General features: G+C 41.2%; 1 protein-coding gene across 1 annotated transcript in view; it reads right to left on the minus strand.

The window, feature by feature from the left end:
- Window positions 1-26,127, minus strand: part of LOC122664607 (molybdopterin biosynthesis protein CNX1) — a 68,274-nt gene that overhangs the window by 34,905 nt on the left and 7,242 nt on the right. Inside the window, exons 3-11 of the mRNA XM_043860499.1 lie at window positions 24,264-24,394; window positions 23,584-23,685; window positions 23,410-23,493; window positions 23,002-23,229; window positions 22,584-22,774; window positions 22,245-22,349; window positions 21,833-22,138; window positions 12,750-12,907; window positions 12,494-12,600 (exon numbers count right to left, since the gene is read on the minus strand). Coding sequence (XP_043716434.1) covers window positions 12,494-12,600; window positions 12,750-12,907; window positions 21,833-22,138; window positions 22,245-22,349; window positions 22,584-22,774; window positions 23,002-23,229; window positions 23,410-23,493; window positions 23,584-23,685; window positions 24,264-24,394 — 1,412 coding nt within the window. The remainder of the gene's footprint in view (window positions 1-12,493; window positions 12,601-12,749; window positions 12,908-21,832; window positions 22,139-22,244; window positions 22,350-22,583; window positions 22,775-23,001; window positions 23,230-23,409; window positions 23,494-23,583; window positions 23,686-24,263; window positions 24,395-26,127) is intronic.

Here is a 26,127-nt window from a genome sequence, read left to right on the forward strand (position 1 = left end):
AACCATCGGTGGCCAGAAATATAAGGTTTACGACTAGGGCCCCAAACATCAGAATGCACCAAATTAAAACAAAAAGAATTCCTTTTATTAGAAACTGGTTAATTTAAACGTGTCTGTTTGGCCAGAACACAAGCCTCACAAAAAAAGTCATCCTTAGTACGAAGGGTGACCAGACTAGGAAATAAATGAGCTAAGATTCCTAAAGGGGGGTAACCTAACCTAGAGTGCCATTGGTAGAGTTCAGAAGAGACCATGGAGTTCTGGTGTAGTGGAGAATGTAATGGTGGTAGAGAGAAGCAACCGTCATCAAGCAGATACAGCCCACCGTGCACTTTACCCAATCCAATCGTCTTCCCAGACTCCAGATCCTGAAACACACAATGAGAAGGAAAAAAAGTGACTTTGCAGTTAAGATCACAAGTAATACTACTAATGGAAAGAAGGTTAGTAGTAAAATTAGGAATGTGCAAAACAGAAGTCAAGGGAAGAGAGGAAGTGCAGTTGATGATTCCCTTTCCAGATATGGAAGAAAGAGAACCATCAGCTACTTTGACCTTATCTTTCCCAGAAATGGGAGAGTATTTATGAAACAAGCTAGAGGAACCGGTCATATGATCTGTAGCTCCAGAATCTATGATCCAAGGATGGGAAGCTATAGAGGCACAATGACCTCCAAATGGAATACCTGACCGGGCAAAGTGTGAACCTGAAGGAGCAGAAGAATTGGCAGTAGCTGATGTAGTAGAGGCAGCGGCAGCGGAAGACCTTAGCATACGTAGGAGTGCCTGTAGATCCTCCTGGGATAGACCAGGGTCAGTAGCAGGGGCTGCAGTAATAGTCTCAGTCTGATGGGCCTTGGTCTTTGTCTTATTCTTGGTCTTGGCAGCCCTTTTTGCTTCAAAATCAGCTGGTTTCCCATGAAGTTTCCAGCACTTCTCTTTGATGCGATAGGGTTTGTGACAGTGCTCACAAACAACATTCCCTGTAGCAGAATCACCAAGAGAAGCAGTGCCACTAGGAGCAGGAGTGGCAGGGGCAGCAGCCTTGAGAGCTGATCTGTCTGTAATAGGAGGGTGCAACATAGCAGCCCTCCGGTTCTCCTCAGAAGACACCAATTTATATGATTGTTCAAGTATGGGAAAAGGCTTATGGCCCAATACCTGAACACGGATCTGATTACACTCCACATTCAAACCAGCCAAAAAGTCATAGACTCTGATCTTATCCACGTGCTTCTTATAGGAAGCAATATCAGCCACTGTAGTAGGGTGAAAGTCTGAGAAATGGTCCAACTGTTGCCACAGACTGCGGAGAGTAGCATAGTATTTTGACACTGAAAGGTCTCCCTGAGTGGTGTGAAGGACCTTCTTCCGGATTTCATATACTTGGGCATCATTGTCAAGCTGCCCATATGTTTCCTTGCATGCAGCCCAAATCTGAGAAGCAGTGTCCAGAAGAAGAAAGTTATGTTGTAAATCTGAAGTCATAGAGCCTATCAGATAAGACATCAGAACACCATTATTGGCAAGCCACTTTTCCTAATCAGGCCCTTGTTCAGTAGGCATAACACAAGTGCCATTAATATGACTGGTGAGACCACGGCCTGCAATAGCAAAAGAGGCAGATCTGGACCATAGAAGATAATTCAAGCCATGCAGTTTAATAGGATTTGGTGGGAAGCTGTGGTAATCTGTCTTGCTGTGACCATCATGAAGTGATTGGTCTGAAGAAGTGATCGAATCCTCCATAATGGAAGCAGATTAAACCAAAACTATCCTCAAATTAAAGGCTGAATCACCTCTCCAAAAATCAGAACCAGCAGCACAAGAAGAACCCTATATCAATATTTGCAGGGTTTTGGAAAAAAAACCTGAATTGTGGAAATCGATAAAGGGACAAGAGAGGGATAAAACTGCAGGTAAATAGCAGCAACTGAAGTCGATTGACCCTGTATAATGGAGAAAATAACCTGCAGAAATATAGGTCCAATAGGCAGCAGCAGCCCCCAAGATCGATGGATGTCAAGGTTTTGAAAAAACACCAGTGATGGTATATCGATCTTAGAGAGGCCTTCAAAACTGAACTGTGAAGGCCCAAATTCCAGTCGAGTGTGTCCTTGTAAGTGTAGAAGTAGCCCTGCAGAAGTAGAGCCAAAGTGTAGCAGCAACAAGCAGCCCAACACCCAAAGTCGACAATTGTCAGGGTTTTGGAAAAAACCCTGAAGATGGAGATCGATTGGGAGTGGAGGTCTTCAATGAAGGAGGATATATATGCTGAATAGATGCTGGAAAGGGTGCTGAAGAAGCTCCAATAAGGGAAGAACAGCCTGCAATAAAGGTAGGGGCTGATCTTCTAAAAAACACTTGAAGACTTCAAAATCGCAGGTAGAGTCCAGCAGCTATCGAGCAGGAATTGATCATGGAGAAAACATAAAAAAGAGGTTGGGAGGGGCAGCACCTAAGTCATACGACCACCTCTTGTAGTGCTGCCCTTAGGAAAAAGGGAGAACAAAGGAGAAACAAGGAGGGAGAAGAAGGGAAAAACGATGGAGGAGAGAAGAAGGAGACAAAAAATCGATGGGGTTGGTCCCTAATTCGAAATCAGCTCTGATACCATGTTGAGAGATTTAAAATTAGGGAAAGGCTTGGATGTTATGAGTCACCCCAAGCACCTCTTTATTTATAAGAGTAATAAAAGAATAAACATATGTACATGAGCAATGTGGGACTAAACCACATACAAACAACTAAACAAATAAAGAGGAAAAAAGTCCAGAATACCCCCCACGGTATCTGGCCCATATCTAACAGTTCTCTTGTGACAGAAATAGAGGAAAAGTGTGCAGGCTGAAGCGTGCACTATATGGGCTGAAACAGTCACCCCGAGCTTGGTTTGGTCGATTCCACAAGGCTATGATTTCTGTGGGCTATAAGCAGAGTAATGTATAGTTATCAAGGCGGGAAAGCGACCTTGGCGTTTTAGAGGGGCAAAATTCAAGGCGACACCGCCATGGCGCCCAAGGCGTCCAAGGTGACCAAGGAGTCTGGACGCCATGGCGATGCCTTGATAACTATGGAGTAATGCTATCACCTACTCTTTATTAAGAGGGTTGGTGAAAAACTCACTATTCTTATAGTCTACGTTGATGACATAGTGGTTACTGGCAATGATGGTGATGAGATCAGACAACTGAAGACCTTCCTTGGCCAGGAATTTTAGATTAAGGATCTAGGAAAATTAAGATACTTTCTTGGGATTGAAGTGGCCAGATCTTCAAAAGGCATATTTCTCTCCCAAAGAAAGTATGTCCTAGACTTGTTGGCTGAAACAGGTTTGCTAGGCTGCCACCCTTCGAATACTCCTATGGATCCCACTGTTCGGCTCAAGGAAAATGTGGGTGAGCCTATTGATAAAGGCCGGTACCAAAGGCTTGTAGGGAAGCTGATTTACCTTTCACACACTCGTCCAGACATTGCTGTCTCTGTGAGTGCTGTGAGTCAGTTTATGCATGATCCCTACACTTTTCATATGGAGTTTGTTCTTCGCATTCTACACTATTTGAAGTCAGCTCCTGGAAAAGGCATTCTTTTGTCTTCACATGGTCACCTACAGATAGAAACATATACAGATGCTGATTGGGCTGGTTCTGCTGATCGTAAGTCTATTTCTGGATATTGCTCCTTTGTAGGTGGAAATCTTGTCACTTGGCGCAGCAAGAAGAAAAATGTAGTTGCTCGTTCTAATGCCGAAGCTGAATTTCGAGCTATGGCCCAGGGAATTTGTGAATTACTTGGCTTAAGGGCTGGGTATTCCTATTCGTCTTCCTATGATGCTGTATTGTGATAACAACGTTGCAATCAGCATAGCACACAACCCGGTACAGCATGACCGTACCAAGCATGTTGAAGTGGATAGGCATTTCATCAAGGAGAAATTAGAAGATGGGCAGATTTGTATTCCCTTTGTGACTTCCTCTGATCAGCTTGCTGATTTCTTCACCAAGGGCCTGCCTGGAAAGTTATTTCATCCTAATCTAGTCAAGTTGGGCATGATCGACATCTTTGCTCCAACTTGAGGGGGAGTGTTGAATAATGTAAACCAGAATACCGTGGGGGTATGGTATTCTGGTAATTTGGGTACTTTAAAGTTGTTTTATGACCTGCCTAGCTATGTCGGCTATGGCAGGGTTATTTTGGTCTTGTATTTTTGTTATTAAGATTTATAAATAGAGGGGCTTGGCTGATCATATTCGATCATTCAAGCTTTCCCCAATTCTGGTTTTAATAACAGATGACAATTTTGTAATTTCAAAAACAAGCACATTAAGAGTAAGTAACCAATGAAGAAGGACCAAGTTATAAATAAAGCTTTGAAAGAGTCTTTTGTGGAATTATGACAGTGTTTGGTTGGCAAGAAATGAGTGGAAAAGAAAAGGAAAAACTAAAGATTCTGTATGGTTTTCACATGTATTCATTTTTCTGGCCGTTGGGCTTGCTCTTAGCCGATAAGAAAATCCAGGTTCAGTTTTTTAACTTATCTCGGTGTATTCGGAATTTTCTAATCCCACCATCAAAAACAAATTTCTTGCGAAAAATATTTGGGAAGAAAGGAAGAAGTGGCTTGGTTTCAACCTTCAAGTAGGATATCACTACTACTCTTCCACCCTGCAAATCCCATTTTCCAGGAAGGAAGATGTTGGAGCTTGGCTTCCCTGATCTTGTCATCACCCTCTTGTACCTTCTGAAGCTTGTCCCTTATGTCCTTGGAAGATATGCAGCCTGCTACTTTCACAAATATTCATTTGGGGATAGGGAGCTGTGTAAAACATTCAAAGCCTTTGCATCATTCTCCAACTTCTTCATTTCTGACTCAACCATTATCTCAGAGGTTGAGGGAGCGTGTCCAGTCTTCACTGCCAGCCAGACATTGTAGCCTAATGATTTCAGGTAGGCCTTCATTTTGATTTTCCAGAATCTGTAGCTAGTTCCATCAAAGAAAGGTATCCTGCTGTGCCGTGCCCACCATGATTGTCCTGTGAAGTCATGTGCACTGTCTCCCAGTTCTGTCCTGAGGCTGTTTGTCTTCCTCCCTGGGTAACCTAGGCTCTTATACCACTTGAAGTTCCTAGATTTACACTTCGAAGGGGGGGGGTTGAATCGTGGTCTTAAAATTTCTTTTAATTTTACTCCCAACCATCCTCACACTGATGACTATTACTACACGGTTACTCACAATACTGAAGTCAATGGCTCAGGCTCTGTTTGCTTGCACTGACAATCACATACACATTCGTATGCACATCCACACTACAACCACTACGTGGCCAGGCATACCAGGTTATGCACACCCATCCTGCAGCAGACAACACTTCTACACGTTCACAGATACAGTACACAAGATATACATGGTTCGGCAAGTTGCCTACATTCATGGAGTAGTACCCTACCCAGGGTTTTGTATATTACCCAATACAGATAGAGTTTTGACTGCTTCAACAGTCCAAGTGATGCAACACCTTCTTTAACCCATGCAACTACTCAGGCAAGGACTACAACCTCTCTCTAGTCAAAGCCACAACTTGACTGGTTACAATGAATAAATCAAGATAGACAAAAGTCCCACCCTTACAGTATAATGCCTCAGGTTTTTCAACAAATATAAAACCTAGGTCAAACTAACAGGACTTGTGACTGAGTGATTACCTTTCCCCTAGGTATTCATATACATAGAGATGCTCTCTTGTGGTCTCTGGAAGAGCACTGGAATCTTCAACTGGCCCGGAAGCTGGGGAAACTTGAATCTTCAAGTGCATTGTAAGTAGGACCCTTGCTTTGCTCCTTTTTCTTCTCTCGACTTCAATATGGTTCAACAACCACTTTCCTATCTTCAATGAGACTCCAAAAAACCCAACAATGGTAGTTGAAATGGATTCAAATCACTTTTCACATCAATGTAAGTACGGCTGTAAATGGATAACCGGAAATCCAAATTTGATCCGCATCTGTATCCATTAGGGACATCCATATTCGTTTAGAGATATCCAGAAAAAATCCGAATACTCCGATAAAAATCTGTTAGTTATATTGGGCCAGAATACTGTGGGGGTATTCTGGACTTTTTTCCTTTATTATTTGTTAGTTTTTTATGTGGTTTAATCCCACATTGCTTATGTAATTATTTTTACTATTTCATTATAGTTATAAATACAATGTGCTTGGGATGAACTAATAATCCAAGCATTAACCTAATTCAAATCCGTTTCTACATGGTATCAGAGCAGATTTCGAACTAGGGACACCAATTTTTCTCGATTTTTGTTCTTCTTCTCTCTCTCGATCTTCTTCTCTTCTAGTTCTCTCCTTCTTCTCCCTTGTTCTTCATTCCCATATAGGGCAGCACTGATGAGGTAATCATGCGATCCAGTTGCTGCCCCCATTACCTCATTTATGACTTGTAATTCTGTCCGATAGACTCCAATCAACACTGCTGCGATATTGGTTCTTCAGTTCCTTCTTGGAGATTGCTTCTACATCAGATACAAGGGCTCCTCTCCTCTCTTTAAAGACCAGAAGCTGCTGCAGAATTGTTGTTTTATTGGTTCAGAAATTATTCCTCAAGATTGAAGACTTCCTTAAGATCGATTCCTCCATTATCAGGGTTTTTTCAAAACCCTGACATCTATCGATCTTAGGGTTATTGCTGCCCACTGTTGCTGATTTTGTTGCAGGTTTTTTCTTCACTTATAAGGGCTCCTTCGACAGCTATATCAGCTTCTACAAATCTGTTTTTGGTGTGTGAAGACCTTGAGATCGATCTCATCATTACAGGGTTTTTTAACCCTAACTCTATCGATATTGGGCTGCTGCACCTGTTTTTTGGATCTGAATTTTTCTGCAGATGTGTTTCTCGTATTAAGGACTTCTCTACCTCAGTCTTTCAGCCACTTTGATATTATTTATTGCAGCCTAGGCTCCTCCATCGATTCCATCAATTTAGGGTTTTGAACAAAACCCTAAAAACCATAATCGATCAAGGTTCTCTTTGGCTGCTGGTTCTATTTGTTTGGGACTTTACTTTAAGATTGTTTGGCCTTCTCTGCTGCCGGTATGGGTGACTCTATCAACTCTATTGCTACTTCTGTTCATGATGGCAATCACAAGACAGATTATCACAGTTTTCCACCTAACCCCATCAAACTGGATGGCTCAAATTACCTTCTGTGGTCTAGATCAGCCTCCTTTGCCATTGCTGGCCGTGGCCTCACTGACCATATTGATGGCACTATTGTTAAGCCTAGTGATAAAGGCCCTGATCAGACTAAGTGGCTGGCCAATAATGGTGTTCTCATGTCCTACCTCATAGGCTCTATGACTTCAGCTTTACAGCATAATTTTCTTCTTCTGGACACTGCCGACCAGATTTGGGCTGCTTGCAAGGAGACCTACGGACAGCTTGGCAATGATGCCCTAATTTATGAAATTCGAAAGAAGGTCCTTCACACTACTCAGGGAGACCTTTCTGTTTCGGACTACTATGCTTCTCTCCGCAGCCTGTGGCAACAGTTGGATCATTACTCTGATTTTCACCCCTCTACAGTTGCTGATATTGCCTCTTATAGGAAACATGTGGACAAGATCAGAGTCTACGATTTTTTAGCTGGTTTGAATATGGAGTATGATCCCATTCGTGTTCAAGTGTTGGGCCATATACCTTTTCCCACACTTGAACAATCTTATGCATTGGTTTCTTCTGAGGAGAACCGTAGGGCTGCCATGTTACATCCTCCTATTACTGACAGATCTGCTCTCAAGGCTGCTGCCCCCATTACTCCTACACCTATTGGCACTGCTTCTCTTGGTGATTCTACTACAGGGACTGTTGTTTGTGAGCACTGTCACAAACCATATCACACCAAGGAGAGGTGCTGGAAACTTCATGGGAAACCAGCTGACTTTAAAGCAAAACGGGCTGCCAAGACCAAGACCAAGACAAAGCCCAAGGCCCATCAGACTGAGACTATTACTACTGACCCTGGTCTATCCCAGGATGAGCTACAGGCATTCCGACGTATGCTGAGGTCTTCCGCTGCTGCTGCCTCTACTACATCAGCTACTGCCAATTCTTCCGCTCATTCAGGTTCACACTTTGCCCGGTCAGGTATTCCTTTTGGCAGTCATTGTGCTTCTGTAGCCTCCCATCCTTGGATCATAGATTCTGGGGCTACAGATCATATGACCGGCTCCTCTAGTTTGTTTCATCGATACTCTCCTACTTCTGGGAAGGACAAGGTCAAGGTAGCTGATGGTTCTCTTTCATCTATCTCTTGAAAGGGAATCATCAACTGCACCTCCTCCCTTCTCTTAACTTCTATTTTGCACATTCCTAATTTTACTACTAACCTTCTTTCCATTAGTAGTATTACTCGTGATCTTAACTGCAAAGTTACTTTCTTTCCTTCTCATTGTGTGTTTCAGGATCTGGCCTCTGGGAAGACGATTGGATTGGGTAAAGTGCACGGTGGGCTATACTTGCTTGATGATGGTCGCTTCTCTCCACCACCATTACCTTCTCCACTGCACCAGAACTCCATGGTCTCTTCTGAACTCTACCAGTGGCACTCTCGGTTAGGTCACCCCCCTTTAAGAATTTTAGCACATTTATTTCCTAGTTTGGTCACCCTACATACTAAGGATGACTTTTTTTGTGAGGCGTGTGTTCTGGCCAAACAGACACGTTCAAATTATCCTATTTCAAATAAAAGAAGTTCTTCTTGTTTTGAGTTAGTGCATTCTGATGTTTGGGGCCCTAATCGTAAACCCTCTATTTCTGGCCATCGGTGGTTTGTATCTTTCATTGATTGTCATTCTAGGAACACATGGGTTTATCTCTTGCACACCAAAAATCAAGTTTTTTCATGCTTTCAACACTTTCATAAAATGGTCCAAACTCAGTTCCAGGCTACTCTCAAAATATTGAGAAGTGATAATGGAACAGAGTATAAAGAATCACAATTTCAAAAATATTTGGCTAACCATGGCATCATTCATCAGACTAGTTGTGTTGATACCCCTGCCCAGAATGGTGTGGCAGAAAGGAAAAACCGCCACTTGTTAGAAATGGCCGAGCCTTAATGTTTGAGGAATGTCCTGCCTCAATATTGGGGGATGCGGTTATCACGGCATCTATCTCATCAATAGGCTGCCATCTCGGGTACTTTACTCCCGTAGCCCCTCTGATGTTTTAATTGGTAATTCCTCCTTTATTGTGCCTCCCAAGGTGTTTGGTTGTGTGTGTTATGCTCGAGACACTAAATCTTCCAGCAAACTTGAACCTCGAGGACTCCGTTGTATTTTCTTGGGTTATTCTCCAACCCAGAAAGGATATAAATGTTACCATCCCCCTTCCCGCCGTACCATGGTTAGCATGGATGTTGTTTTCCATGAGTCCCTTTCTTATTATTCTTCGCCACCTCTTCAGGGGGAGAGCGCTGGTGAAGATGTGGCTTTCGAGATTCCTCTACCTGAGGAGCCTTTGGCTGCCCAGCCCTCTTTACCACCCACGGCTGCTGTCCAGACCTTTTTGGATGCTTCCCATCCACCCTTGGATGCTGCCCATCCTACTTTGGAGACCTCCTAACAACCTCTAGCTGTTCCTCCCTCACCTAATGGGAATCCTTTACAGGGGGAGACCATAGAAAATAGTGTTGTTAATATTCCTACTCAGGGGGAGCAGACTCCGGTCCAGAGAACTATTGGTGAATTTCAGAAGAGAATTGACAACTCCAACATGATCACCTATACAAGGGGAAGGTCCACAAGAGGGCAGTTGCATCCCACTATAGCACTAGTACCCATCCAATTGCCGGCTCCAGACACAGATACTACATCTCCCGGTAATCCTTCCGACCTACCTATTGCACTTCGCAAAGGTACTAGGACTTGCACTTTACATCCCATATCTCATTTTGTTTCGTATAACTCTCTTTCTCCCTCTTTTCGTGCATTTGTATCTTCTCTTTCCTCTGTTTCGGTTCCTAGAAATTGGCAGGAAGCATCTACAGATGGAAAGTGGAAGACAGCAATGTTGGAAGAAATGAGAGCACTACACAAAAATAATACGTGGGATCTTGTGGCTCTTCCTCCAGGGAAAAAACCAGTGGGCTGTAGATGGGTCTTCGTAGTTAAACAGAAGGCGGATGGTTCGGTGGACAGGTACAAGGCACGTTTGGTTGCAAAGGGGTTTACTCAGACTTATGGAGTTGACTATCAGGAGACCTTTGCACCAGTGGCAAAGCTCAACACTGTCAGGGTGTTATTATCTTGTGCTGCAAATCTTGGGTGGGGTCTTCAGCAGTTAGATGTCAAAAATGCCTTTCTCCATGGGGAGCTTGAGGAGGAGGTATATATGGACATTCCACCTGGTTTCTCTGATGACAGGACTAAGGGCAAGGTGTGTAAATTGAAGCGTGCCCTTTATGGCTTGAAGCAGTCACTCAGGGCCTGGTTTAGCAAATTTCATAAGGCTATGATTTCAGCAGGTTACACGCAGAGCAATGCTGATCACACTTTGTTTATCAGACGACTTGGTGACAAGGTTACTCTTCTCGTAGTCTATGTGGATGATATTGTGATCACTGGTAATGATGATGCTGCAATTAGGGATTTGAAAATTCTTCTTGGCCGTGAGTTTGAGGTCAAAGATCTTGGTTCCCTAAAATATTTTCTAGGGATAGAAGTTGCTCGATCTTCAAAGGGCATCTTTCTTTCTCAAAGAAAATATGTCCTTGATCTATTGACTGAGACAGGGCTACTTGGCTGTCATCCTTCAGATACTCCTATGGAAGCTACTACGAAACTTAGGGAGAAAGAGGGTGAGCCGTTTGATAAGGGTGCCTATCAGCGGTTAGTAGGCAAACTAATCTACCTTTCCCACACACGCCCTGACATTGCAGTTGCTGTGAGTCTGGTGAGTCAGTTCATGCACGATCCATATTCCTCTCATATGGATGCGGTCCGTCGTATTTTGAGGTACTTGAAGTCTGCTCCAGGAAAGGGAATTCTTCTATCTGCCAATGGTCACTTGAAGGTTGAAGCCTATACTAATGCCGATTGGGCTGGTTCTCCTGACAGGATATCTATCTCTGGCTACTGTTCCTTTGTGGGTGGAAACCTTGTCACTTGGCGGAACAAAAAGCAGAATGTTGTGGCAAGGTCTAGTGCTAAAGCCGAATTCCGCGCAATGGCACAAGGAATTTGTGAACTTCTATGGCTTAGAGGGTTATTGCAGGATATTGGTGTTGCTGTCCATCTTCCAATGATGCTTTATTGTCACAATAAAGCGGCTATTAGTATTGCTCATAACCCTGTCCAGCATGATCGCACGAAACATGTGGAGGTTGACCGACATTTCATCAATGAGAAGCTTGAAGCTGACCTCATTTGTGTTCCCTTTGTGAAGTCTTCTGATCAGCTAGCTGATGTGTTTACTAAGGGATTGAGTAACAAGCTGTTTCATCCTATCTTAGTCAAGTTGAGCATGCATGATATATATGCTCCAACTTGAGGGAGAGTGTTAGTTATATTGGGCCAGAATACCGTGGGGGTATTCTGGACTTTTTTCCTTTATTATTTGTTAGTTTCTTATGTGGTTTAATCCCACATTGCTTATGTAATTCTTTTTACTATTTCATTATAGTTATAATTACAATGTCCTTGGGATGAACTAATCATCCAAGCATTAACCTAATTCAAATCTGTTTCTACAAAATCCATCTGGAAAAAATCCGAATACTTAATAATAAAAAATTAAGTAAATAATGATCTTGAGGCCTTTTGAAGATTCAATAGGTTCTAGAATAAAAGGAAAAGAGAATCATGATCTAATAGATATGGATTGAGAGTGAATTGTATCCGCTTGGGGGAGGAAGGTCCGGGTTACACAAGGTAGAGATGTAAACGGATGGTCGAAAATCCGAAATCGATCCGCATCCAAATCCATCCGAATCCGTTTAGAGGTATCTGTATTCGGTCAGGGAACATCCTGATCCGATCACATCCAAGCTGTATCCGAGCCGAATCCAATCCGTTTACAGGCCTAAATGCAACCGTTCCTTGAGTTTTTCTTCTGAAGCTAAGGCTTCAGTCCCTCTCATGTTCTTCATCAATAGAGCTTGAAAATTGGTGTTCAACACAACTGGAATCACCTTAATCGGACTCCAAATGAAGAAGTTATTCTAATTTGATAGCGCATGTACTAGTGCAAATACATCTAATACATATCTTTTTTTTCTTTTATTTTTGGGATAGGCAACATAATTTATTAAAGGAAGGATTCTAGATATATCAATCCAAAGGGAGCAAATGCCTCTAAATGCCACAAGAAAGAAAATAAATGAAAAAAAAAGAGAGCATAACAGAGAGAACTGCAAACACCCCAGATTTCTTTTGGTTAATATGTATAAATGCAGGCATATCACAAGTAAGGACATTAATACCTTCAGACTTTCCTGCATCATCACATACAGAAGGCCAGGTGTTTCTTTCTCTATCACACTTTTTGTTGCTTCCGGGGTGACGTCTCTCGGAGTAAAGCCCGTGCCACCTGAAATAAGAAATGAATTAAATCTTAATAAGCACATAATATATCTATCAATCTTGGCAACAATCTATCTATCTATTGATGATAGATTGTTGCCAAGATTGTTTTTATTTCCAACCCAAAGGAGAGGCATCCAATAAAAGTAGCCTCACCTAAGGTTAGAATGAGTTCGACTTTGTCAATATCACTCCATTGCTTTAGAGCATCTCTAATTTTGCTCACTTCATCTGGAACTACAGCTGTTGCTACAACTTGTGCTCCTCCTAATCTTTCAGATGAGGAATTCACAAAAGATACCGCCCTTGGACCACTGTAGATTCATTAGGTTCAATAGAAATTTTAATGTTCATAGATCACTTAAAAATTTCAAAGCACAAAAATGGGAATGCGATCAACATAACAAATTCTTGAAAACGTATACAGTTGTAAATTGATTTTGGCCTCTTTCACCGAGGAAAATAGTACGAGAAGGATGACCTAGTAAGTACATACAGAAATTTGATAAGTGATGTTAAAAGATCCAGGCCTCACTTGAGTACTGGTCATTTGATTTGTATGTTGGTAAAGGAAAGGTTCAGTTCTCCCTGACAAGCTAAATAATCTGACACCAGAAGAAATTTATAGAATTGAAGTTAGAACCTATTAATCATTGAGTTTCTAATTGGTGTTGCAAAGTATCCAGTTCTACCATGTCTCTCTTTGACAAGGAGTAACATCCACTCTGCACTACTTTTGCATCAATAAAGTGACCTCCTTGAAACAAAGATCCAAAGAAATGTATCCAGATGCTTTCATGGATTTCGTTATTAGGAAAAATTAGATGCATTACAAAATTAGTTCCCCAAAATTTCTGCTTTACCCCAACGCCAAGCAAGAAGATTTATCCTAGAAAATGATTAAAGAGCACAAACTCAGACCAACCTGCTCTCTAGTAATTTATAATCAAATATATTATAATGAGAACATGGATTAATACCCAAAGGATTGTATTCTCTAGATCTCTTAATGGAAGTCCCTTCAGTAAAATTAAGCTTCTTATTCACTTTCACAAGCATGAGTGTGTCGAGTAGTTACTGTTACGGGAATAGTTGACGCAGTTCAGAAGAAGAAGAAGAGAAAAAAAACATAACTGTTTACTTTGATTGATCCCTACCTATACTTGAGTTGATTCTGAATCTGCAAACAGGGCCACTACGTTGGTGGGATGATATCGAAGGCTGCTGAATTCTACTTCCGATTGAAGGATGATCCTGCAGATCTGATTCGGCATCACTACAAAACTCGTGGATAAGTTATTTTCAAGACAGAGGGGAGAGTTGATGCAGTTCAAAAGAACAAGAAGACCAGCCGCAAAGCAGGCCATTGGACTAGACCAAGAATGGACCAATATGTTTAATTTTGAGTGTCCAGTGGGTTATATGGCCATGGGCTTAATGTTTTTGGGTTTATTATTCTAATGAGGGCAATTCTATAAGCCCAAATATAGGGAATTTGAGTCCTATATAGGATTAGGTGTTGGTTTCTATTTTGTTAAGATTTAGAAGAGTATCTATTCTGTGGAAAACTTAGGTTGTAAAAAATTACCCCTTCCACACATGAGTTCCCTATTTTGCTCATTTTCATGAAGTTATAAATAAGAGAGGAGGGGATCATACCCACCCGAACGATTTGAACAATTTGTTAAGCTTATGCTTGCTGATTTCTATAAGACAGAACATGGTTCTATAGGATTCAGAACTGCTCTACTATGGGATGCAGTAGGGAAACCTTGGTGGGATGCCAAGGGTGGAGTTGGTCAGATTCCTACTCCACAGTTAGGTGAGAGATCTAACATTCAAGGTCAGATCTACTCCTTTATAACTTGCACATATCGGTTTCCTACATTAATTCTTTACTAAATTCCATCCATTAACATCTGTTGTCTTCTTCTCAGTTTCAGATCCTATCTTATAACTTCAAGGTCAGATCTACTCCTTCCTTACAACTTGCACATATCAGTTTCCTACATTAATTCTTTACTATATTCCATGCATTAACATCTGTTGTCTTCTTCTCAATTTCAGATCCTATCTTAGGTTGGAACACCCACCAAACTAATACATCGATCTCCCTTATGGTGGAAAGTTAAAATTCTAAGTTGGATCGGTTCCAGGTAATAGAGATTAGAGAAGTGACTTGCAGCAAGAAGGAGAAGGAGAAGGGAAGAGAAGAGAGGAAGAAGAAGAGAGACTGAGAGAATCATGAGTTAGAGAGAAAACCTCCCCTAACTCCTATATTTACTTCACTAATAACTCTTAGGAAATTACATAGGACTCCCTAAGGAGGTAAAAGATAAAAAGAGAATAAAATGTAAAATTACAACTCTATGGATTATAATAGAGACAGAGACAAAAATACCCCTAACACATAAACTCTAACACTCCCCCCTCAAGCTAGAGAATAAATGTCATACATTCCCAGCTTGCATAGAAGAGTACTGAACTGGTTAGGGATAAAGCCCTTAGTGAAAATGTCTGCCAATTGATCACCGGTTTGCACAAATGGAGTACAAATACAACCTGAATTCAGCTTCTCTTTGATGAAGTGCCTATCAACTTCAATGTGCTTTGTTCGATCATGTTGAACAGGGATATGAGCAATACTTATAGCAGCCTTGTTATCACAGTAGAGCCGCATAGGTCCCTCACACTCAAACCCCAATTCTTGAATCAATCACCTCAACCATATAAGTTCACACACCTCATGAGCCAAGACTCTAAATTCAGCCTCTGCACTGGATCTAGCTACAACTGGTTGTTTCTTACTCCTCCATGTAACAAGGTTACCACCCACAAGGGTACAGTAACCGGAAGTAGACCGTCTATCATAAATAGAACCAGCCCAATCTGCATCAGTGTAGTCCTCTATCCTCAAGTGACTATGTCTAGCATATAGAAGGCCTTTTCCTGGAGAGGATTTTAAGTACCCGATGATGCGATAGACAGCATTAAGGTGTCCACTTTTGGGAACATGCATGAACTGACTCACCACTCCAACTGCATAATTGATGTCTGGCCGAGTCAAGGAGAGGTAGATCAATTTCCAACCAGCCTTTGGTATTTCCTTGCATCTACAAGAGGAGAACCACAGTCTTCACAAAGTTTGTGATTCCGATCAATTGGGGAGTTTGGTTTACATCCTAACATTCCTGTCTCTTTCAATAGGTCCAGAACAAACTTCCGTTGGCAAATATTGATGCCCTTCTTTGATCTTGATACTTCAATCCCCAAGAAATATTTCAAAAGTCCAAGATCCTTAATTTCAAACTACTTGGCCAGGTAAGATTTTAGCCTCTTTATCTCATCTTCACCATTCCCAGTCAGAACAATATCATCAACATAAACAATAAGAGCAGTGACTGTACCATTACCTCTCCGGATAAACAAGGTGTGGTCAGCCTGACTCTGGGAATATCCATTCCTTAGAATGGCCTGTCAAAACCTCTCAAACCAAGCTTTGGGTGACTGTTTGAGACCATAAAGTGCCTTCTTGACGAGACACACTTTCCCTTCTGCTGAAGGAGACTTGAAACCAGGTGGAGGTTGCATATACACCTCCTCTTCTAGATCACCATGAAGAAAAGCATTCTTCACATCTAACTGATACAACGGCCATTCTTTGTTGGCTGCCATTGATAGGAGGACTCTGATTGAATTGTGCTTGGCCACAGGAGCAAAAGTCTCTTGGTAATCAATACCATAAACTTGACTATACCCCTTGGCTACCAACCGAGCCTTGTATCAGTCCACTATACCAACTAATCGGTTCTTGATTGTATAGACCCACCTGCATCAAACTGGAACTCTCCCCTTGGGAAGATCAACAAGAGTCCATGTACCATTCTTCTCAAGAGCCATCATTTCCTCTGACATGGCCTTCTTCCATTTCGGGTCAGATATAGCCTTAGTAAGATTCTTGGGAATAGTGACAGATGAGAGAGCAGTGGTAAAGGTAAGACCTGTAGGGGAGATAGCATCATAGGAAACAAACTGGGCAATAGGATTAGTGCAAGCTCTTTTTCCCTTTCCAGTAGCAATTAGGAGATCTAAATCAAAAGGAAGATCACCTGACTGAGGAGGATGGAGCTCAGAATGTGGCTCCAAAGAGGGCTCTTGGCAGGTCTTCTTTCCTGTACTCTTCAAGCATGCACCTTTTTTTGTACTGAATGTGGTAATCCTTCTCCTTACCACTTTCAACAACAGTCCCTTGATCACCAATACCAATAACAGCCCCTTCTTTAGGTTTTCCAATATCAAATAGAAATGGGGAAGTAGGCAAAGATGGGAGGAAAGGGATATCAACATCCTCTTCATTCCTTCTATTCTCCCCCCCTGAAGAGGATGCTGATGAGAAGGAGTGAAGAAGGGTATAGACTCAAAGAAAGTGACATCTTTGGAGAGAACGCCTTCGGGAAGCCGGATGATAGCACTTATACCCCTTGGTAGAAGATGAATAACCAAGGAAGAGGCACTTGAGGGCCTTGGGATCAAGCTTAGTCCTAGCCGATTTATTGACATGGACATAGCAGACACACCTAAATACCTTGGGAGGAAAAGGAAAGGCAGATGTCTGAGGAAGCAGAGTTCCTAGAGGGGATTTGGAGCCAAGTAGCAGAGTTGGCATCCTATTGATGAGAAAGGCAGCAACAAGGAGTGCATCAGCCCAAAAGGTCTTGGGAACATGCATGCTAAAAAGAAGACTTCTAGCAACCTCCAATAGATGGTGGTTTTTTCTTTCAGCCACGCCATTCTATTGAGGTGTATCAACACATGCAATCTGGTGGATAATACCATGATCAATAAAAAAACTGTTAGAGCCTCCCATACATGTACTCCCTCTTTATCGGAGTAGACTATCTGGATGCGCGTACCAAATTGAGTAAAAATTAACTGATTGAAATTCTTGAAAGCATCATAAACATCACTTTTTTGTTTCATTAAAAAGGTCCAAGTGGTCCTGGAGTAGTCATCAACAAATGAAACAAAATAACGGTATCCAGATAAAGTAGTGGGAGCGGGTCCCCAAACATCAGAATGCAGAATATGAAAAGGAACAGTGGATCTATTACCATGATAGGGATAAGATGTGCGATAATGTTTAGCAAAAATACATGGTTCACACTGGAAAACATGAGAAGAAGAAAAAGAAGTAAATAAGTGAGGCAACTGTTTCTTCATAACAACAAAAGATGGGTGGCCTAAACATTGATGCCAAAGCATCACAGAATCCATAGTACTCCAATCAGTCTGGCCACAAACATAAGACTGAGCAACAGGAAAAACAGGTGGTTGGGGCTCCAGAAGGTAGAGTCCTTTCTGCTCACGTCCACTGCCAATAACCCTCTTCGTCACCAAATCCTGAAAGAGACAATGAGAAGGAAAGAAAGTGACACAACAGTTCATGGACTTGGTTAAATGACTAAAAGATAACAGGTTAGTGGAAAAATTGGGAACATGAAGTACAAAATCAAGAGAAAGGGAAGAAGTGACTCGAACATTGCCCTTACCAGAGATAGAGGAAAGAGAACAATCGGCAACTCTAACCTTATCTTTACCGGAGCAAATAGAATAAGAGTCATAACACTAAGACATACCAGTCATATGATCTGTGGCACCAGAGTCAACGACCCAAGGGGGAGCAGCGGAGGGAGCAGATGTAAAGGCCTCCAAGGCTGAGGCTGAGTCTGACGCTGCAGGAGCAGTTGAAGACTGATCAAGTTGGGATATCATCCGACGTAATGCTGCAATAGCTTCTCTGGAGAGAGAATCAAGATTAGGCAGTGGTCCAGGTGACTCTGTATCAGCTGTCACAAAATGGGCTCGAGCTCCCACGGTCTAACCACCTCGGGTACCAGATGATCCACCACGCCCACTAGGAGGCTGCCCATGAAGGGCCCAACACCTGTCCTTAGTGTGCCAACTTTCCATAATGGTCACATTTAAATCTGTCTCGACCTCTCCCTCCACCTCTTTGATCGTAGTGGGAACTAGAAACACGAGCAGATCTCTCCAGTGATGGTGCAGTGTTCATGGATCCTCTTCTAGTCTCCTCACTCTGCAAGTAGATACACACTTCATTCAGTGATGGGAGAGGAGACCTCCTTAAGACCTGCAAGCGAAGTAGCTCAAACTCTAGATTAAGACCACCAATTAGAATAAGAATCCTTTCTTTTTCTTGTTTCCTGTAGACTTTGGCCTCATCTTCAGAATTAGACAGCTGGAGATTGCTATAGTGGTCATATTCCTCCCACAAGCTTATAACAGTGTTATAATAGTCAGATATGCTCCGATCATCCTGTTTCATATGAATGATTTTTGGGAGGATTTGATACACCTTTGCTGAATCACCAACCCTATCAAAAACTTTGGAGGCACTGTCCCAAATATCCTTCGCAGTTTCCTTATTCATAAATCTTCTTCCTATCTCAGGCTTCATGGAGAATATCAGCCAGGTCATTACAGTGGAGTTCTCAGTCTCCCACTTTAGATAGTCTGGTTTAGTAGAAGCGAGCACCTTGATGGAGCCTGTAATATACCCCAACTTTCCCCTACTGCGCAGGGGCAACTTCACCGATCGAGACCAATCCAAGTAGTTGGTACTGTTGAGTTTCGCAATAGAAAGTTGGGCGTTGGGGTTATCAAAGACAGCCATGGTGGGGAGAGTTCCACTTGAGCTGCCACTAGTAGCTCCCAAAGACCCACTAACTTCAGAGTCATTTCCAGTCATGGTGGAAAATATGCCAAAAGAGACTCAATATAGTCTTGCACAAGTGGGGAGCAACCTCAACCCAACCACAAGAATCAAATCAGCAAGCTATAGGGAAACCGAGAGCACACTTTTGATGGAAAAAAAGGGAACTAAACACTTCCAACAACCAACACACAGCAGTCCAGGGCCATAACAATGCATATATCTGTCACGCAAAGTAGCTAACAAGAGTTCAAAGCATCAAAGGGTCCTCTGGCTCCATTCCACAATAACCAAGGCATACATAACTCTTTCATTCGCATGCACTAAGAGATATCCAAGGCCGTCAGCTAGCAAAAAATTCCAACCAAAGGACAAAATACAGAGCAGGCGATACATATTCAGCAGCCAAAAAAGGAGCACCACTCTCCAGCCTTCACTCTTCTTGAACCGAGCCCTTGGGGCTTCATAAAGGCACCTCTAGGCGACTCCAAGGGGCCTAGCTTCAAGGCCAAACAATCTGCCAAGGGGCAGAATCGAAACTGAGACAGGGAATGGCTGGCGGAAATTTCTGGGTAGCTCTTCTAGGGCTAAAACACCTTCAACAGCTTCTAGACTCCCTCCCTTGCAAATAGATGTGAGCAATAGACCTCCAAAGAATGTAGGAAGGTATGCTTTACATAATACAGCCTCTAGTGGAACCCTTTATCTTCTTAGGGTTTCAAAGAGAGGTGAAAGAAGAGCCAACTAGACTGAGTCGACTCTCAAACTAGAGGGCTGTGCTCTAATACCAAGTTAGAACTCTAAATTGGATCGGTTCTAGGTAATAGAGAAGTGACTTGCAGCAAGGAGGAGAAGAAGGGAAGAGAAGAGAGATTGAGAGAATCTTGAGTTAGAGAAAAAACCTCCCCTAACTCCTATATTTACTTCACTAATAACTCCTAGGAAATTACTTAGGACTCCCTAAGGAGGTAAAAGATAAAAAGAGAATAAAATGTAAAATTAAAACTTTATGGCTTATAATAGAGACAGAGACAAATATACCCCTAACACATAAACTCTAAGGAATTCTCCTTTTTCTTCTTAGTCCAGCGACAACACCATCTTTGCCTTTGGTCTATAAATTTTGTTACTAGTTTCTATTTCCATCTTACTTCCTATTTTGTTTTCCTTTAGTTACTAATTCCATTCTTTGTTTCTATTTAGATAGATTCCACTTACAATTCTCGCAAGATTTAGTTCCATGGTTGTTTCTAATTCTGGAAGTCTGTTTTCAGTCACTTTCTGTTTTAGTGAATCACTAACATTTCTTAACTGGCCATTGGAATAACCTCCAATTTTGAGGAACCCTTCCTTGTGTTCATTAGGTCAATCGACCAGAACAGGAACAGATCAAATCCCTCTACACCATGTTGTTGGTCTTCTCAATTAAGAGTTATTGTTGACCTGCTGTTCTAGATCTTGTGTCGACCTGTCTGATTTCAGTCCTTGGGTGTCTAGATAGCCATTAATAATATTGAACGGGTCTTTTAGAAGTATCATCAAATATCTCAAAGTAGAGAGCCCCTAAGAAGGTGAGATCCTTCGAACAATCAACTATTTATTATATACTAGAAATATGGAAAAAGAAAAAGAAACTAAAGGTATGAAGTCCTTCATTCATTTGTGGGATACACAACCCCCCGACCCATTTCTTTACAGTTAATAGATAGAGCAGTTGACTTTCAGCTAAGCATTGTATATCTGTAAATGATTCCACTCTATATTATATCCTGCTGACTTAAAGCACTGCCTTACAACAAGGAGGATGCTAGGCTCTGAGTTATACTCAAATTTAAACATTTTCTTTTCTTTTTCAATACTCTAGCCTTATCCCGAAAGGAATACAATTATAACACACAAAAATTTCTCATCTGATGAACTAAACCATAACATCAACTCTCTCTCTTTGGTAACGAATTCTAATTCACCCAAAAAAAAAAAAATCATAACATCAAATACACAAAACCCCATACTAGATAAAATGGAATTTATGATTATGGACAACTATTTCCAAGTTGGATGAGATGCTTTCCATACTAAATTTGGTGATATAGAATAATCACCAGTTCACCCTTCCACCGACATAGAAATGTATGTAAAATTTTATAAGCTGAAAGCAATATAATCATTAGAATGATGAACCAACATTTATAAATGTCTAAGTGATTTCTATAAATAGAAAATCAAAATTCTTTTAATAACTTTTGCAAGGATAAGAAAGTTTCTGAGAAACATGGAAAACTAAACAGATAGCCAGCATGGAAAAATTCAGACAGAGATACAATCAATCAACATGATGAGATACTCAGTTATTTAGAGAGAAAAATCAGACTTCACTTTATAACTACCGAAGAGAAGAAGTTTACCACATGTGCAGGATAATTCAACTTATAGCTAGCATGAAAAATGAAAAGTTTCAGACGGAGATACAATCCAACAAAAAATAAAACAAGAAGAACTAGCTCACCTTCTATCGGGCCCCGCACCTGCTGCAACAGTATCGCTCACAGTAAGAACAGCTACTCTAAACCCAGCATCTTGAGATTCAACGTTATTTTTATGGGATGTACTTCTTTGTGAAGAAGGATTCGAATCTAATGAGAAAGAATTCTCACTCACAGGAAAGTTGCTCAAATCAGAAATAACAATAGCAGATACAGAAGTTCCAGCAGAAATCATAGTGCCTGTTGCTGGCAGCTCTAACAATGCATTTGCAGATTTCATACTTAGAAGCCTGCTACTCATCTGATGACCAGTACTTTCAGCAACAAAACTGTAACCATAAATACCACATAAGGGTATTCAATAAATAATCTTGAGCAATGCACATCAAACAAAATATATATCGTTCCACTACAATGAAGAGATTCAGTTCCTACCCTGGATTGCCGGATCCATCATTAACCTTCCATCTAATAATGGCACGATGAAACTCTGGTCTGACTGAATCCGTCTTAATGGGCTGTGCAAGACGAGTATGCACTCTGTTCAATAAGCAATGGTGTAAGGTAAGAATCACACTATATAAAGAAATATAAGATAGATGTGATTCATAAGCATGCCAAGAAACAAATGTACTGCAAATACACATCAAGTACAAAATAGAAAGTTCAATCCCATTGAATTGTTTGGAGAAATGAAAATATTCAGTTACAATTCTCAGGGAATAGTAACTGAATAAAGGAAACAGTTAGTGTCATCAAAGAAATTCCAGAAACCTCAGATGGTGAGGGCTTGACCATCCAGCGAGACAACGAATGGCGGGGATGGCAAAGATATGGAAACAGACTAAGCAGCTCACAGGATTTCCAGGCAGACCAAATGCAAGAATCTTCCTAACTGCCTTTTCCTGTCTTGATTTTACAGTAATCTCCGCAAATGTCAAAGGCTTCCCAGGTTTCATGATAACCTGAAAAGGGAACCAACTCATTATAAGCACAAGAAAAGGAAATAAATGAATAGTTCCACATCTACTTTTGCTTTTATTAAAGGATGATCTTAAGAAACTATATAATAATTAAAGCAACACTCTGTTTCTATCTAAATATTGCACCTAGAGGAATTAATAGAGGAGAGATTGCATAAAAAAGAGCTGAGAGATATCAAGGAAAATACATAGATGAACCATCAGACTACCCTGTTGAAATGTACAGTCCCTTTCCTTTCCAACAAAGGCTTGACAAAATCCCTGTCCCCCATGGAAACACCTCCAGAAGTAAGAAGGATGTCAATTCCAGCAGAAATGGCACTGTCCAAGATTTTTTCAAGATGCTCTTCATCATCACGAGCAATACCAAGGTCAACAACTCTGCAATGCTGCTGTATTGCAGCTGCTAGTAACATAGCACGGTTGGAGTCCCTGATCTGCAATAGATGACAAAATAACCATTCTAAGGTCAAGGTGTGCCTTAGAGCTTTAGATCTCTTCAATCCTAGAACTGCCTTAAGGAAATTCAATTCAATGTTTTTTCATAAAATTTTGGTAAAAGAACTCAACAGGTACACAGAATAATCAAGTTCCAGTTGCATTATGAATATCAGTACCTGGCCACGATCTAGATTCATTGTGGTTGGCTCTACAAGCTCATCCCCTGTGGAAAGCACAGCAACTGTTGGACGAGGATATACCTGTGAAAAATTAGCATTTCTCTGATTCATTAGCTCGTTCAAACATTACACCAAAAGAGGAGAAGGTGGGAAGAAAAGATAAAGGAATACCTTCACCATCATTACTCCTACAGCGGCCAGTAGGCCAATTTCAGAAGCACCTACTAGTTCTCCAGACCTCAGTACTATGGCACCTTTTTCAATGTCACAACCCTGACCAGCAAATGTCATGCTTAAAATTTTAAAATTACAATCAGAAAGGAAAGCATAGAGATCAAATGAGCACAATAAAGCAGGTAAAATCTCAGATGGCCTGCATGATTGAACAAAAATATCAAATAAGAAGATATTTTACAGCTATTTGGCAATTAACAAGTGTAATTGGGTGTCAACATAGAATTACCTAAGTGCAATAAAAAATATTTGACGTCATCATCATTCCATTAACAGTATGGGCTGGGAACTAATAAGTGTTTTTTGGTCTAGGAATCAAATATGGCTCAACATGATCCCTATCCCTCATTATATACAGTGAGCTGGTTAGAGCACATCTTATGATCTATCCATAGATACCTAACATCTTCTATTTGCGGAAATTATGAATAAACTTCACAAGCTGGAACTTCCATTAGTGTCTCCTCTAGTATGATTGTCAGTTTGTCACTTTATCTTATTATAATCACTGAAGGCTCTAAAAATGTTATTGATTGTAGAATGATATGAATTATTTTCAGGAACAGTTGACTGCTATTACTATCACCAATATAGACTTAGAAAGCAATCAGTTATACCACTGGACGAATGTCAAGGCCTTGGATTGCTTGCTTCAATATTGTCACTCGCTTTGCTTCACCTGGACTATCTTTTACTTGTTCAGTGTCCTCAACTTGAATAACAGCATCAGCACCATCAGGTATTGGTCCTGAGCAGGAAGAAAAAGGAATCAGTAAGCAGAAAGAACTTTTTAAACATTGACTGGTGCAAAAGTTTTGATATAGTCTATACTATCTTGAAAAGAAAAATTCTTTGATTGTGCTGGAACTTGGAAGGAGCAAGCTTACTGTTTTACAGATTTGTTTATTTTTAGAGCAATACTAGGAGACTGCTCTGTAGGCTATATAGCTGACTGCCTAATCTCTATCATCAAGATGTATCTGTAAGAATTGATTATCTGCTACACCAACTCCTTAAATCTAAATGTTACAATTCATCAAAAATAAAGCATGTCTACATTCACACACCCCTCCCAGGGCAAAAAGGAAAATCAAGCAGTACATTCATTGGGTGCTGTTTATTGTTTGCATCTTCTCCATACAAGGAAAAGAATATTTAGAACAGTAAACTAAACTTATACTCAGGAACAGTAACTACAGGTCCATAACCAAAGCAACACTTAAATATTTAGGGTGCTCCAAATCAATGTAAGAGCAGCAAAGCAGGCATGATGGCAGCAGCAAATCACAATCATCAGAATGCAGAACAGCGATGCTCTGTTCATACATGCATAGTTTATATGAATGGCCAGAAATTTTACAATCTTTGAACAATCAAACTTGCAGTTCATGAATATTATTTCTGAGGCCAGGAGATCAAATGGTAGCAATCAGGAGGCGGGTGATCAGACTAATTGTGAGGAAGAACTCAGCATAAAAATTGAAGTAGTGTTATATTTTGTTATATTCCCACAGTCTGTAATAGTTTGGTCGCTTGTAGCTAAAAGATCTTTTTTGATTGGGCTACATGAACTTGTGGGAAGGACATGCCCCCCTCTTGTATATTCCCCTTTTCTGGATAAATCTCCTAGTGGTTGTTTGTGACTGTTAGTCATAATTAATGCATTCTGAATCACCCCTCCCCCTCCCCACCCTAAGAAAAAAGGTCATGAACTCCCAAGGGGAAAACATACACAATGCTGCATAACAACGGAGAGAAAACTAATTAAGTCATTCAATTGACTTAATTTTTTAGTGATAGGAATCAGTAATTATAATGAAATGTGTTGTAATATGGGTTCAAGGGTAAAATTGTCCTGGGTTAATTATGTCCTTGTACCTATTTCAGAATGTTCTTCTTTACATTATAAATAAAGATGGTTGTACTCGCTCTGACTCAAGCCAGTATTCACGGAATTCAACATGGCATCAGAGCCAAAAATCATCTGGGAATATGGACCATGATTTTTTTCCTTTTTTTTTTTTTCCTCTCTCTCTCTCTCTCTCTTTCTCTCTCTTTCTTTCTTTCGTGATATCACCATAACATAACCACCGCCGGCCACCACTCACCACCGCCAACTTTCCGCCACCACCACCACACCTCCCCTCCGCTGACCTTCCCCAGCCCTTCCAGGCCTCCGCCTACCTTTTCCGTCACCACCAGCCCCTTTCCGCCTCTTCCAGCCTCCCGCGACACCTCTTGGCCCCTCTTTCTTTCTCACAGGAGCCCTCTCCCACTTTGCCGCCATCTCTTTCACACCCTTGGTGGTGAGTTGACTCCCACCAAGGGCCTTTTTTCCCTTCATATGATCTGATTTTTTTTTGGGAGGATTTTTTTTTCCTGCGATTTTTTTGTCCAGCCACCATGCCTGACGTTTCAGAGATCACTTCTGCTTCCTCTGGCCCTGATGGATCGTTGCAATGTGACTTTCTCCCGTTTCCG

Source organism: Telopea speciosissima, chromosome 6 (genome assembly GCF_018873765.1).
Source record: "Telopea speciosissima isolate NSW1024214 ecotype Mountain lineage chromosome 6, Tspe_v1, whole genome shotgun sequence".
Classification (NCBI taxonomy): domain Eukaryota; kingdom Viridiplantae; phylum Streptophyta; class Magnoliopsida; order Proteales; family Proteaceae; genus Telopea; species Telopea speciosissima.